Source organism: Mustela erminea, chromosome 8, assembly GCF_009829155.1.
Source record: "Mustela erminea isolate mMusErm1 chromosome 8, mMusErm1.Pri, whole genome shotgun sequence".
Classification (NCBI taxonomy): Eukaryota; Metazoa; Chordata; class Mammalia; order Carnivora; family Mustelidae; genus Mustela; species Mustela erminea.
The window spans coordinates 2,572,015-2,587,968 of record NC_045621.1 but is presented as its reverse complement, the minus strand read 5'-3'; the positions used below and the strand labels follow the sequence as shown (position 1 = coordinate 2,587,968).

At 41.0% G+C, this 15,954-nt stretch overlaps 2 protein-coding genes across 9 annotated transcripts in view; one reads left to right on the top strand and one right to left on the bottom strand.

Moving 5' to 3' along the window:
* Positions 1-1,155, bottom strand: part of PMS1 (PMS1 homolog 1, mismatch repair system component) — an 86,844-nt gene extending 85,689 nt beyond the window's left edge. Inside the window, exon 1 of the mRNA XM_032354142.1 lies at positions 1,065-1,155. The gene's annotated coding sequence lies outside the window, so the exon portion shown is untranslated. The remainder of the gene's footprint in view (positions 1-1,064) is intronic.
* The window catches only part of ORMDL1 (ORMDL sphingolipid biosynthesis regulator 1), an 18,758-nt gene continuing 3,039 nt past the window's right edge, over positions 236-15,954 (top strand). Inside the window, exons 1-4 of one of the 8 annotated variants that reach the window (XM_032354163.1) lie at positions 236-555; positions 3,524-3,702; positions 8,777-8,928; positions 12,370-14,860. In XM_032354163.1, coding sequence (XP_032210054.1) covers positions 3,529-3,702; positions 8,777-8,928; positions 12,370-12,505 — 462 coding nt within the window. In that variant the 5' untranslated portion in view covers positions 236-555; positions 3,524-3,528 and the 3' untranslated portion in view covers positions 12,506-14,860. Of the gene's footprint in view, positions 556-1,281; positions 1,396-2,229; positions 2,537-3,521; positions 3,703-8,776; positions 8,951-10,529; positions 10,609-12,369; positions 14,982-15,954 lie in introns of those variants that run through there. The other 7 variants (XM_032354168.1, XM_032354166.1, XM_032354161.1 and 4 more) reach the window with 7 other exon arrangements.

Below are 15,954 nucleotides of genomic sequence, written 5' to 3'. Positions count from 1 at the left end.
GAGGGGGCGGCTTACGTCACAAGCACCGAGTGACCCGAGGGCCGTGAGAGGGGGCGGCTTACGTCACAAGCACCGAGTGACCTGAGGGCCGTGAGAGGGGGCGGCTTACGTCACAAGCACCGAGTGACCCGAGGGCCGTGAGAGGGGGCGGCTTACGTCACAAGCACCGAGTGACCCGAGGGCCGTGAGAGGGGCGGCTTACGTCACAAGCACGGAACGGGCGCGCATCCGGGGTCCGGCTCCGTCCACACTCGCCGGCAGGGAACCGAACACGCCTGGAAGAGACCGTCCCGCAAAGTCGCTGAAGGCCCGCGAGGCGCCTAGAAAAGAAGGCGAGAGTGTGCGGCCGGAGGCCAACAGGATGAAGCCACTCACTTTAAACGCAAGCCGGCCCACTTCGGAGCCAACGGGAATTCCGGACGCGCAGATCGGGTCCGGCTTCCGACACGAATTCTGAAGCGTCGCTGCACGTTACCTCCGCGAGGCGATCGGCGTCGTGAACGGCCACGACGACGAGGCTCGCTCCGAACAGCCTGACCTTCTCTCCATTCTGAGGTAAGCTCACTCTGCAGCCTCCACCTCCTCGGCGCGTCACCCAGCGCCCTCCCCGCCTGCGGGCGCACCCACGGCGCACCCACGGCGCACCCACGGCACCAGGCGAAATCACGGTCCAGCGACTGTTCGCGTGCGCCCCGTGTGCGCCGCCACGGAACACCACACACAGCCGGCTGCGAGCCGCGGCCGTCGCACGGCGTCCGCCGGCACAAACTTGCAATCCCGCCCTCAGAAGGCCGCGGCCGCGCGCTGCAGCAGAGCCCCCGCGGCGCTCAGTCAGGAAGCGCCGAAGCCGTCAGACGCCCGCCGAGCCCCGCTGAGAGGCCGCGCTCCACGCGCGCGCCCGAGCCCGGCGGCGCCCGCTTCCCGCCCCTTCCGGGCTGGGGGCCGAGCGCGCGGGCGGCGCAGGGCTGCCGGAGGTGCCCTCGCGTCCAACCCGGCGAGCCGAGGGGAGGGGGCTCTGGAGACCGACAAGAGGAGAATGAACGCCGTCGGGCGCACAACACTACCTTCTCGCTCGCGCGCGGGGGCGATGGCCACCCACAGGCGGACCAGCCGGGCCCCGCCGAGCTCCCAGGATCCACCTCCCGGGCCCCGGACCCGCCCCCAAGCGTGCGCGGCGCGGCGGGCACTGGGCGCGCAGCTCTTAGTCCCGCCCCGCCCAGGCGGCGTGGGATGGACGCTGCCCGCAGCCAATCCCCTGGCGGCGCGATCCGCTCCCGACGCTTCCGCAAGCTGTGCGGCGCCGCGCGGAGCCGATCGCTGGCGCGGGGGCCTCGGGAGCAGCCGTCGCCCGCGAGCTGACTGGGTTCGAGCGGGCCGCCGGGACTGAGGCGGCGGGTGAGTGGGCACGAGCGGCCGCGGGGGCTGGGCTGCTGTCCGCGGCGGTAAGGCGCTGTTGGGCAGGGAGGCAGGCGGGGGAAGGTGGACTGCGGCTGCGTCGGCGGCTCCGGGTCGGCGGGCGCGGACCCGAGGGCCTCCGAGGCGTGTCCCCAGGACCTCGTCGCTCGCCGCGGTCCTGTGGGCGGGGCGGCCCCGAGCCGGAAGGGGCGAGTCTGAGGCGTGCGGGGGAGCCGCCGCGGCTTTAGCGGAGCTTCCGCGGGCCGAGCGCCCCCGCCGGCGGTAGGCGCTGCGCGGCGTTCCGGCGGGCGAGGGAGTCCCCGGGAGGGCCGTCGCCGCCCTCGAGGCACGGGCGTGGGCAGAGCCGAGCGGCTCCTCCCGGTCCGAAGCCCTGACGGAGCGCGGCGGACGCCCGGGAAGGCTGTCTGCCCTGGGGCGGGGCGCGCCCCCGCTGTGCCTGCAGCTCCGACGGAAATGTTCCGAGCTTTGCTGTTTTCTTTCCCACCGTGGAAGGTGGACAGACTGTGCTGCGGCTCCTCGGAGCACGGCCTGCGGCTTGGGAAGATGGGGACGCGGTGAAGGCGCCTGCAGCTCCGCAGAAGCGCGGGCGCGCGGCCCTCGAGCCCCGGCGCGTCGCCGGCGTGTCCCGCTGCGCTCGCGGAGCCGCGCCGCGGAGCCGTGCGCTCTGGCCGAGCGAGTGCGGCCTTTCGCTCCGGAAGCGCGTGCTGGATGGCGTTGGGAGAAAGTCCTCCGTCGCGGCCAGCTCGTGGGACCGAGCGGCCGGCGGCTTCTCTGACCTGTTGCGGGCGCGCTGTCGCCTCCCGCCCTGCGGCCTGGCGGGCGGCCGTCCCCGGGGCCGGTGGACGTTCTTCGGGGCCGCTGTGTTTCCTTCGAGGGAGGCTGAGAACCGAGGCAGCGTCGGCATTCCAGCCCCGGGAACTAAGATCCCGTCTTCCTGCGACCGTCATCTCCAATGCAGTGGAAGGAACAACTCAGAAAAACCGAAGAACTAGAATTTTAGGGGAGTTGAAGAGTTAGAGGAGGAGAGACTCGTTGTTGTAACTTCCCTGTATCGTGAGACTGAGAAACCAACCTTCGCCCTTGACCACGCAGGTTTCTCATCGCCGTGAGTTCTCCCAGGGTCCGTGTCCTGACCGCTCTTTGGAAACAACGTTACGTTAGGTACAAGAGTCTGCCTCTTCAGAAGATGACTGGCTGGATCCACTTTGCCTTTTTTTGTCTTTAATTCAATTATAGTTAACGAACATATTAGTATCAGGTGTGCGATATAATTTAACAACTCTGTAGGTTTCTCAGTGCTCTTCAAGATAGATAAACGTAGTCTTAATCCCCGTTATTATTTCACCCATCCTCTCTCACCATCCTCCTCTGGCAACCACCCCCCGTTTGTTCTCTGTATTTAAGAGTGGTTTGTTTTGTTTTGTTTTGTTTTTTGGTCTTTTTGTTTTTTTTATTCTTAAATTCTGTATATAAGTGAAATATATTGTTTGTCTTTCTGTAACTTACCTCACTTTAGCCTTACATCCTCTAGGTCCATCCATGTTGTTGCAGATGACAAGTTTTCTTCCTTTTCATGGCTAAATAATGCTCTATTATACATATATTTGCATACACACATCTTTATTCATTCACATGGGAATGAACACTTGGGTTGCTTCCATATCTTGGGTATTGCAAATAATACTGCAGCTTTGTTTTTTTATGTTAGTTTTTTTCTGTTCGTACATTTTTCTCCTGAACTTTCACTTTGGTTTCATGATATAATAAAGTATAGGTTTTCTCTTTCCGTTTGAGTTTTCCTGTCCATTATTTCATTTAGTAAAAACAACATGCTAGAAGACAAGCTTTAGGAAAGAGATTTTAATTTATTTTTTCAATAAGATCCATAAAAATAAGTGTTGTTTGTCTTACCCTGAAGTCAGATGTTAACAGTTATTTACTGCCTTCATTAGTATCTGCGAGTACTATGTTTTGGTGGGTGTGTGTGTTCTGTTACAGAACTAGAGAAAAATGATCCCAGTGACACTTAGTTTATCACGCCAGAATGAAGACTGTTTAGGTTTCCAGTTATATCATTGTTAATTCATTTCATTGCTTTCCTGCAGAGCAAACATGAATGTTGGAGTTGCCCACAGTGAGGTGAATCCAAATACCCGTGTAATGAACAGCCGGGGTATGTGGCTAACATATGCCTTAGGAGTTGGCTTGCTTCATATTGTCCTACTCAGTATTCCCTTCTTCAGTGTTCCTGTTGCTTGGACCTTAACAAATGTTATACATAATCTGGTAAGAATTTCACTTTATACAAAGCACCTAAAAACCTAAGGTTTAGTATTTGTAGGGACTGAGGGAAGAAGAAAAAGGGAGTTGCTGTTTAATGGGTACAGTTTCAATTTTGTAAGATGAAAAGAGTTTTGGAGATGGATGGTGGTGATGGTGTGTGAATGCACTTAATACCACTGAACTGTACACTTAGAAGTGATTATGATGCTACGTTTTATGTTATGTGTATTTAAACAATTTTTTAAAAAGTTTAAAGCTTTATGCTATAAAGAAGAAAAACACATGACTTAGTTTAATAGTTTTATTGAGATTTAATCATATAGTATAGAATATAAAACTTGCTGACTTAGAAGTGTACAGTTCAGTGATTTTTTTTTAATACATGTGACAATTTTGAAGAATTCTAACCTGGAATAGGATTATATTTTTTTCTATAATACTTAATATTTAAACATTGGGCCCTTTTTCTGAGTAAGACCTCTTTTTTCTTCCTTATGGTTTTATGGAATCTAGAAAATAGTAGGTCATTTTAGCAAAAATTACAAGACACTAATTCAGGCTGTTACAATATATTGACTAACAAGAATGCTTCAGAAGTAATTATGGTTTTTGATTAACTGGAGACTAATAACCATCTTTGATTTCAATCCTTGTTAAACTTCAGTCCTTTCTAAACTGCTGATAGTGACCTCTCTTATCTTTAACAGTCTAAGAAGGCAGAATGAAAGAGGAGAAATCCATTAGTTGAGACTTATAATTGACTCCAGACTAATTATATTTTTAAAGATATCCAGAAAATGAGGAACATGGGATATTAAGGCAGGGAAATATAGGAGAAATAGTTCTTTTTTAAATTAATATTTTTAGTTCCTATCTTCTGAAGGGTATTTGAATTTGGAGGAGATAAGGGTAAAGTGGTGACAAAAACAAATAAATGTCATTTAGTCCATTTTATGTGATGGACTTTGGTAGGACTATTTTTAAGTAGTAACTTCTCTGAAATATTTTACAGGAGTTATATCCGTTTTACTATAATTCATTTTCTTTGGCTTTCATGAGATCACTTTTTCCTAGATATTTCTCATTTTCCCTTTTCTCTTTCTTGTAAATTCTTCCTTCTTTTTTCCTCTCCTAAATATTTCTGCCCCCAAGGTTCAGTTCTTCATCTCTTTTTATTCTGTGTATTCTATCAAGATTACTTCATCCTTATTGCCAGATCATCTTGTACCTTAAGCCAAACAATTATAAATTGAACTCATTCCTGGTCTCTCCCTTACCACTCACAACCTGTTCCTCTGGCTTTTTTCCTGATCTAATCTAAAGGCACCACTGTCTGTCTGGTAAATCAAGCCAGATAGCTGAATGTCAAAGGTAAAGTGATTCATGTAAAGAATTATCCAAATTGAGACTGTTTTGAGAGTAAAAGGGAGCGCTAATAAAAACTGTTCCAAGAAAATAAGTGTAAATCAGGACCATTCATGCTATCTAAGATACGTGGTCAGTCTATTTTAGATTAACTCCTTTTCCTCTGCATTCCATATCCATTTAGTCAGAGCCCTGTTTTACTGCTTTACTGTCTCAGTTTGATCCCCACTGGCATTGCTATAATTTGTGCCCTTATTTTTTTCTCAGGTGGATTACTCTAGTAGATTAAATGGATTCCTTGATGTTCCGCTACCATCCTCCATTCCAATTTGGCAGAGAGTTATTTTAAAATGCACATATGCTCAAGTCATGCTCTGAGTCCTTCTATGAATTCTTATTATTTCATAGTAAAATAAGTTCCTTATGTGGCATACAAGACCAGTTGATAACAGTACAGTGTCAAGAAAAGGACTCAACCTTATCTCAGTGCATCTCCAAACATGAGTATTGCTCTAACAGTAATGAAAATTATCTTATCTTTTTATTTTGGCTTAGGCTCTTTTTCCACTATTTTAATACCCTCCCTCAACCCTCCTCTGCTGAGCAGATTCCTACTTGTCCAGGAAAACTACTCGAGTATCTCCGTCTCCAGGAAGCTACAGAACTTCTATGCTGCATTCTTTTAAGTGTATTTGTTACAGTTTTATAATTAGGAATCTGTCTCCTTATTTCCCATATCTCTAAAGACCTATGTTAACTGCTTGCTGAATTAGTCTGTGTTCTCATATAATTTTCCCTTCTCCAGTGGCACATGTATTAAATATACTTTAGAAGTTACCCTCTCCCCTTGCCCAGATGTTTTCAAGTTGGTTGACTGAGATTTTGAAATACAGTATATGTCTCTGAACAAAGCATAGGTAATTGACAACTTGTTGGAAAGCACACTTTTGACTTATTAGTTCACACTAAAAACCTAACTACCAGCCGTTGATGTAGTAATTAACATGACTCCAGATTTAAATTTCCTTTGAAGACAGAGTACATTAAACCAATAAAATATTAAATAGTCCTGAGCCCTTTTAAATGGGAAAATAGACCTACTTGTTATCCGTGGTTAGAAAAATTACTGCCTTTAACTTTCTGAATCATACAGTAGAAGCCAACAGTGATTGTTTTTATTCATTTTTACAGTGCTATAGTTCACTTTTAGAGGTATTAATATTTCACAGAATTCTCAGCCTAGCTTTTTAAAGAATGAAAATGTTCTGCATTTTTAGCCAGTAAATATTAATGGCTAACCATGAGCTACATATTTTCTTCCCCAATTTTTTTGATTTGGGTATAAATTTTCCATCACTAAATTTTATGGAATAACTATTAAAAATAATGGGGTAGAAGATGTATGGTCAGATAAGATTTTATTCTTTTTAACTGAAAAGGATATATAGGATATTCTTTTTTTTTTTTTTTAATTTATTTATTTGACAGGCAGAGACGACAAGCAGGTAGAAAGGCAGGCAGAGAGAGAGGAGGAAGCAGGCTCCCCACGGAGCAGAGAGCCCAATGTGGGGCTCGATCCCAGGACCCTGGGATCATGACCTGAGCTGAAGGCAGAGGCTTTAACCCACTGAGCCACCCAGGTGCCCCTGTATAAGATATTTCTGTTTGAATATTCTAAACACTAGTGATACATGTAATTTGAAGGAAGTAATGAGAGGATTGTTTTTCTCTTTGATGTTTCTAATACATGCATGGGTTAGAGTAGAGATTCTTAACTTTTTGGGTCCTATACTCCTCAGAATTTAACAGACAATTTCTGTTTAATTGTCTCCTGTAAAGCGCATGTGAGAATGGTTTTCTTGTGCTTACAGAATAAACATTCCTTAGCTTAGTGTCATCTTCGCTTAGTATCTAGTACTTGCTGTATACCAACCTTTGTTCCTGAGGTGTTCAGGCTAATGGGAGAACAAACATGTAAACAATTCTAACAAAATATATTGTGCTAGAAATAAAAGTATTTTTAATAAAATTCTATACAAGCACATAAGCTATTACTAATGAGGGAGGCTTCACAAGGAGTTGTCGCTTGAGCTGAACCTTCAAGAATGAGATAGTTGATAAGGTAGCATCATAGCTTTTGCCTCAGCAGCAAAGAACCTCCACATTGGCCATATACTCTGACTGTACCTTTGGTAGCGGTTTCTTCCCTACATTATAGTTGCTTCTGGATGTCTTTTTCTTACTGTCTCATAGAAGATTGCATTTTTTTCAAGGCTGTGGATGTTTCTTACTCAGTTTCATATGTGCATACATGTCATGTGTCCTGTACATATAAGTCATTTATTAAATGCTTTTTGACTTAAATCCAATAGAACAAGAGTGTGTTTCTGTATAGCTTAGGTGTTATTGTAGCTAAACAACTTTTGAAATGCCTGATGGAGTAACTGGAAAGTAGACTCAGTTTTGAAAAGAATGGCTCTCTTAACTTAGTTAATAATAAAAAATTTCAAACCACTAATTTTTCTTTTTTTTCCATATATTTATTAAAAGTTGAAGAAGCAAAAAAGACACCTCATTGTGACTTCTGAGACAAAAACTGATGATAATATTTAGGCAAGAATATTCTGTTACTGGTGCCTCAGTGATCCATCCTGCAATGAAGTACTACCAATGATCTAAATAGAATCATAAAATCAAGGATACAAAATCTAGCATATATTGGTTTTTTTCCTAATGACAAAATTAGATGTTCAAACATATCCCCAGACAGAATGGATTTTAGTAATATTTTATACTTTCAAAAAACTTCAGGGCCACCTATGTGGCTTAGTTGATTAAACATCTGACTCTTGATTTTGACTCCAGTCATGATTTTGGCATCCTGAGATTGAGCCCCGCATCTGGCTTTTCTCCTTCTCCTTCTGCCCCACCCTTTAAATCAATGAATAAATCTTTTTAAAAATTAACTTCAAAAGAAACACTATTGGGGCACGGTGGCGATTTGAAAACCAAATTGAGTTGAACATTATATCTACTATATAACCATCTTTGTTGTGTTAGAAAAGAACCATTGAGACAAAGACAGTCTTAATATTTTCAAAACCATTTTCCCCAATGCAGAAATTTTATTATTTATGAATTTGTATGTTTTTATAATTTTGTAAGTGTCATCAGATTTATTAATATGACCCTAAACATTCCTATACATCAGGGATAAGATACTCTTGTTTCCTGAGTGGGTGGCTCAGTTAGTTAAGCTGCTGCCTTCTCTGCCACTCCCCTTGCTTGCGCTCTGTGGCTCTGTCTCTCTGTCAAATAAATAAAATCTTTAAAAAAAAAAAAAAAAAAAAGAAAGAAAGATAATCCTGTTTCCCATTAGGAAAGGTATTAGAAAACCTAAATGTAATGATGTAAAGTTATCCTGATTTTGTGTGTGTGTGTCTTTTCAGTTTAATAGAAGATGAAAACAGGTTAGTTTCAGTTGATCTTTTATTGGTTTTCACCAAATAATATTCATATGCCTCTGGAAGTTTTATTTTGCTTTGAAGAAACTGGCCACAGCCTTTCACAAATATTATGAAAGCTTAAAATTTGAGCTGTTAAGTTGAATCACCCATACTGTCATAAGCCCTCTAGAACTATCTTAATGCTTACTGACAAATACTAATTTTATATTTGGTATTGATTATATAACCCCTTGCTTGTTTTCCAGGGGATGTATGTATTTTTGCATGCAGTAAAAGGAACACCTTTTGAAACTCCTGACCAGGGTAAAGCAAGGCTCCTAACTCATTGGGAACAACTGGACTATGGAGTACAGTTTACATCTTCACGGAAGTTTTTCACAATTTCTCCAATAATTCTGTAAGTGGTGGAAATTTCTTAGGTATGAAGAAGATTGGGTAAGAGGGAGCGGTCCTTTTAGTAGGTTGAATTTCAATTAGGAACAATATTTGTTGAAACATCTACCAATAAATAGCTACCACAGAGCATAAAATACAGGCAAAATTTTTAACAGCTGAAATGAACTGTTTTTACCTCAGTCAGTAATACATAGAGACAACATAGGGTGCCTATTAGTATGTTTAGATATTCTGGGTTATACAAGTCAAATATATCCTAGCTCATAGCCTTAAGTTGCTTACAAGAAAGCTAAAGATACCATCTTATCCCATATCTTCCTAAACATGGATTTGGATGATTTCAGATGAATTTGATTGACCACCTCCCCCCTGGCCCTGCCCCCAATTTAGATATTCAAACTCATTGGGAGACACTGCTGTATAGTTTATAGACAAGAGAAGTTAGGCTTTCATCGTAGAACAGATCTCGGTCAAATCCTGTGTTTATCACTCACCCTGCTTGATTTGTTCATAAATGAAATTCTGACCACTAGTACGTAGCTCAGTTTGATGCCATAATAAATAAATGAGATAATACCTATCTGTAAAGCATTTAACCTTAAGTTACCTCCTTTTACCTGATATTCAGGGCCTTTCACAGAGTGGTTCCTGCCTCGTTTTCCCTCTGTGTGACTGTTTTACCCCCATCCACCTCCCATCTGGTAAAACTTTTCTAGCCAGCATTTCTTGAATACTTCATACGTAGTCCTATTTCTGTGCCTTTGTTCAAATCATTTCTCCTACCCCAGATACCTTCTCCTTTCTTAATTTATCATTCTTTCAAGATTTAGATCCTACCTCCTCAATAAGGTCTTTTCCTTAGCACCTATCCTTAAGTAATAATGGTCTGTTTTGAGTTTTAGTAGTTATTACATATCCCTTATTTATGCCACTTTGTATTATCTGTGATTGTAAATGATTTGTTTGTGCAAAGAATTTGTCAGTGCATAGATTGCTTTGAATCCCACACTCAGTGTAGTTGCATACGTATAATGGACATTTTACATATATCTTAGTCAAACACTGGGTACCTTATAGCTTATAGATAGTAATGCATCCATGATAAAATCAGTGCAGTCTGGAATAACTGGGAAGATTTCTTGGAGGCTTTAGGATTTCTTAAACTAGAATTTTAGATAGATGAGCAGAAAAAGGAAGGCTCTTTCAAATGAGAAGAATAAATTGATCATAAAGTGATACATTTCTTTTTTCTTACATTGATAGCACTTTGAGGAAATTTTTAAAGGTTCTGTTCCAGCCCCCTATAAAATTAACATCAAAAGATTAATGATTTATATGATATAATAAAGATAAGTGCAGTAACAGGAATAATAGTTATACAAACAACCCTAAATTTGGATTTTAGCTCTACTGCTTACTAGCTGCATGACTTTTGGCTATTTCTTTGAAAGCCTCAGTTTCCTCATCTATAAAATGTTGAGGATTGCATTATAATTAATGACATTTCTACTGAATTTTCAGTAAGAGCTATCACAAAATAGTCAACTAAAATGTACCTGTGTACAACATCCGTATTTCTAAAAATGTATTTTTGACCCACAGGTATGATTTCAAATATTCTGTGATTAAATTCCTTATATAACTGGAGAAACAGCATTAAAGCCATCTATATAAATTGATACTTTTCAGAGTGCTTTCATAGTTTCTTATTTGATCATCATTTGTCAGGTAGGTGGGGCATGCAATGTTATCCCAGATTTTTAGATAAAGATATAGGTTCAAATGCGTTACCTTATTTCAGTCTTAACAGCTAGTTAGAGTCCAGAGCCCAGATAAAATCCTAAACTTCAATATAGGTCTCTTTCCGGTATACCCTTTGGTAACTGGAAATGGGCAAATGGAAATCTGGCATCTTGCAGTTAAATAATTCCCACCTTGGTTTTGCATCCCTTTGGAGGGTTGTCTAAGTTTTCTAAGAACCTGTCATTTACACACAAAGTTAGTCTTTAATAAAAGACCTAAAGGGGGACATGTGCTATAGTATGAGAAACCATTCCAAGAAGATAAACTATTTCCAACATATCAGGTTATACATTAAACCCATAATGATTGTAGGAAATCAGATATGCTTACTAAATGCAAATTCAGATATGCTTACTAAATGCAAGCTATTTTGTTAGTGAAGGAAGTATAAAAACAGTCTTCAGGTATATGAAATGTGGAAGAAAGGGTTTAGACTGAAGGTTGAAGAGTATGGTTTATTTTCCAGAAGTTTTTCTGATTATAGTTTGTGAAATAGGTGGAAAATTATAGAATTCCTCAATTTAGATGATTCTGAAAATGATATATGGAGCTCTCTGTGATTTTTTAGTTATACCTGAAAATAGCTGTTCTTTTCTAACCATATTATACAAGATGTTTTTTTTCCCCTTATTAGAAACTAATGACAGTACTTAGAGGAAAGGCTACTAGGATACTTTCCTGTATACTCTAATAGTACTAATTAGATGAACAGCCATAGCAGAATAACTTCTTAGTTATGATCAAGTAAAGTATGATATTTTAGTCTTTACATCTTTTCTATAGTAGGATACTCTCAGTGGCCAGATGATGTGTCTGCACTCTGATGTACCCTTGGGTAAAACTAGACAATTCTCACTTGATGGTTTATGGTCCTAAAGGTAGCTTAGTCTTGTTAAAAAAAAATTCTCAGATGTTGAATGTCTTTGAATATGTACATATGTCCAATTCAGCAAAGCAGTTGGAATTTTACAGCAGTGTCTGTCAGTTTTCCAGTTAAATTGGTTGTCAACCTGTACAGCTACAATATGGAAATGAGAACATCAAAAGGGCGATCAAGTATTTGATTTCTTTCAAAGATACTGAATTGTACTAATGTACGAACACCCCATTTTTACAACTTTATAGCAGTAGTTTTTAACCTTTTGGTACATCACAAAGCCTTTGAAAATAAGATAGATGCTTTGGATCTGGATCTTCTCTTCAGAAATACAAAACTGTACGTGAAATTGCCTTATACTTTAATGGATACTAAGTAGCAAACACCTTGTTTTCTTTTAAGATTTATTTATTTATTTTAGAGAGGGAGAGAGAGCGAGAATCCCAAGCAGACTCCATGCTGAGCATGGAGCCTATTGCAGGGCTTGCTCTCACCAACACCAAGATCATGACCTGAACCAAAACTGAATGTTGGACGCTCAACCAGCTGTGCTACTCAGGCGTCCCGCAAACACATTCTTTCAAATGCATTTAACATAATGGTAGAGATGTGAAATGTGCGTATATGCCTCCGTTAAATCACTTTTTAAATCCCAAATTAATTTAGGCCCCAAAGGTATTTATTGTTTCACTGGCCTTTTTTACCTTTAAATTTTTTACCAATTTTACATGTTACATATGTTTTTAATTTTTATTTCTGCAGATATTTTCTGGCAAGTTTCTATACGAAGTATGATCCAACTCACTTCATCCTAAACACAGCTTCTCTCCTGACTGTGCTAATTCCTAAAATGCCACAGCTTCATGGTGTTCGGATCTTTGGAATTAATAAGTATTGAAATGTTTTGGAATGGAACAAAAATGTTTACAGCTACTGAGTTTTCTATAAGGAAGGAGTGGTTAGGAAACTGCACTGTTTCCATGATAATGTGAAATGAGAAGTATTTACATTGGAGGGCCAGTTGCTGGTTCTTCATATGCTGTTTTGAAGGGCAGATATTTACTATAAGATGCCTCTGTCTAATGCATGTGGTGTCTTTCTAAAGAGAGGCTTTACAGGCAGGCTGGGCAGGCCCAGCTTATAAGTTAAATGGCTGTAAAGTGAGGGTATAGTAGATAAATCCAAGGAAAGAAGAGATTTATAGGATACTAAGAACACCTTAGCTTATAATGAGTGGGCATTATGTTAGGAGAAGAAAATTTCCAATCATTCAGTCAGTTTAAGCAGACATACATGTAAACCAGAATCATCTCTTTACAAGTTTATTACAGATCATTTTTATTACAAGTTTATTACAGATCATTTTATATTCCTCTTGTGTTACATAAGAGGATATTTCCCTCTTGTTTTATACAAGCCAATCCCTACTTTATGATTGTAATTTTTTGGTTTTGCTGGCTCGACACTGTATTGAAGGATGAGGTCATTTTTACATTTATTAAGTTACTGTGAAGGTCCACCTTCATGACTGGTGATAGAAGACAGCCAGGCACCTTATAAAGAGCCTGAGTCAGACTTCTCATTTTGGAGCAGAGTGGGTTTTGTTGCCTTTCCAGACACAGGGCTGCTAATCCAGTGAAGAAAATAATTTATTTCACACAGTTAAAATATATGATAAGTTAAAGCTCTCTGCTTATTTAGTTGATCAATCTGATTGTGAAAGACTGCTGTTGTTTAGAAAAGGAAACAAAATGGACAGCTATTTAGCCGACCTGTGGTCTGGCAGAAACTGCTTCTCTAGCAGTAGTACCAAAGTAAATAATGGAGTCGTCTTTAGCGGGATTGCAGTAAAAAAAAAAAAATTTCTTTTCTTACATTCCCTGCTCTCAACCCCCATACTTTTCCCATTAATGTTTTGCCTTTCAATACATGAATTTTAGTGCAGATTAACCCAGAGTGGTAACTGTTTCCAAAGCAGCAACCACATTGAATTCTTGTGGCTTAGAGACACTTCCGATAGCTGGCATTAATTACAAGAAATAACTTATACTGCTTTGAGAAGGACATATGTCAAAAACAAAGTTCTGATACGGGATAAAACTGAAAAGTCCGGTAATATTTGTAAACAAAACTGAGTGAAAAGAGTTATAGACCAACTGAAAAATCAGTTTGTTTCAATAAACTGACTTTTGGGGGCTAATGATCATTATTTTGTATTACAGAAGTACCGAGTTTAGAAATCAGTTGTGTAATAATGCTTTTGTATGTTTGTCTTTTCCCATGTATTTTTAAACCAGTAATCTATACTTGAATAAAACTTTTCTTTCATGTAAGATTATTGCAGATAATCTCCAAATTCAGTCAGCAATGTCACATTTATTTTTCAAGGTTTTTTTAAGCAACTAAATTCTTAAAATGAAGGTAGTTAAAAATGTTCCTTTGCTTTTCTTCATTTTAAAGGCTTACATTTTTGCACAGACTTCAGAGATAGAAATCTACTTCTGTTAATGCAGGCCTTCTGCTTTTTTCCCCACTTATCACCCACCTTCAAAGTTTTAAAAATATTTATTCAATAGATATTTAAGGGCCCAGTCTTGTGTAGGTATTGTTTTAGGTGTTGTGACTATGGTTTGCGAGCGAGACAGACAAAATCTTTTCCCTTACAAACTTACGTTCAAATTGGAGAACAGATAATAAATGAGTCAAAACATACTATTTCATGTAGTGATAACTGACATGGAAAAATATTAAGCAGGTGAAAATCAGGAGAGCCTACCTCAGAAAGCCTTCACTAATGTTCCTAAGGTGATTTTTGGATGAGAAAGGCGTGATAAGCAAGAAGACAAGAGTGGTAAGAAATGAGGTCAGAGAAATAGAAAGAGTCAGATGATAAGAGGGCTCTATTGGCCAAAGTAATAAGCAAATTTTCTTCTAAGCTTGATGAAGCCATTGGATAGTTTTACATAGATTAAAGGGATCTGATTTTTTTTTTTTTAAGGGTTACTGGCTAATGTTGAGAATAAAGTGTAAAGCAATAGGAAGCAGGAGGAATAGTTGGAAAACTACTACAGACAAGAGCTAGCTCCGACTAGGAAAATGGCTGATGAAGTGGTGAGAAGTGATCAAATTTGGGATATGCTTTTTGGTCTTAACACCAGGATGAATGGTTGTGTTAAATATGGTAGCTTACCAATTTCATAAGTTTGTATCGTTTTATGTTAAAAAAAAAAAACTTTTTTTTTTTAAAACAAAATCTGTAATGACTGTGACTATTATTTGGAACAAAACTAATTATTGTGCTGTAATTGTTCCTAATTTCAAGTCAGGAAACAATGGCAGTTTCTAAATATACATGAGTTCAGAACTACCACTAATTTTAGGATTCATTGGTGAATTTCCCCGGCAACAGTTATTACTGTGGAGTTCCATGGTGGTTTTCTACTTCCCTATTCCTTCTACATTTATTTATTCAATCATTATATTATTTTGGACTTGCAGATGTTTTTTGGCTTACAGTTCATTGTCATTCCTCATTTGTTGTTCAAATTGTTCTCCAGATTTGGCATTGGAAGTCCAAGTTCCCAGTGATAATTTCCAAGTTGGCTTCTGTTGAGCTACACCCTGCCTCTTTTCTTAAGCATAGAACTGTATTTTTTGGGCGCCTGGGTGGCCTGATCATGACCTGAGCTGAAGGCAGACGCTTAACCCAGTGAGCCACCCAGGCGCCCCTAACTTCTAATCCTAGCTTTAAGTTTACTAGCTGTATGACCTGCAGATCATCAAACTCTGTGGTCCATTTGCCTCATCTGTAAAATGAGGACAGTAAGTAATTATCTCACAGGATTATAGTGAGGTTTAAATAAATTAATCGGCAACACTGCTCGGGACAACCTAAGTTAATTGCTAATTATGGTTACTGTTGTGACACAACGTTTTGAAAGCGTAAGTTTCACCTAGAAAACTCCACATTCTGGTAGTTATGGATGTATCGGTATGTGACAGTAGCCCATAGCCGCGACTTCCGACAGGGACTCGCCTGTCTTACACTTACTCCACCAAGAACCTCATGCCATTCAAACGCGGCTGTGTGTGGCAGCCTTACGCGGTCTGGCCTAGTCCGCTCCGCGAGTCGCTGCAGTCCGGCGGGCCGGGGCGGCAGACGGACCCGGATGAATGGATTCAGCCACAGGACAAGTTCACGTACCAGAAACAGGAAAAAACCAGCCACGCTGAAGGAGGTCCAGGAAGGAGTATTTTCCTGAAGGTTGTGTGCACGGCGAGCAAAGACCATATTCTAGTTTTTTCCAGGGAAATGAGTATCCATAGCCCCGTCCCCTTTTTACTCAC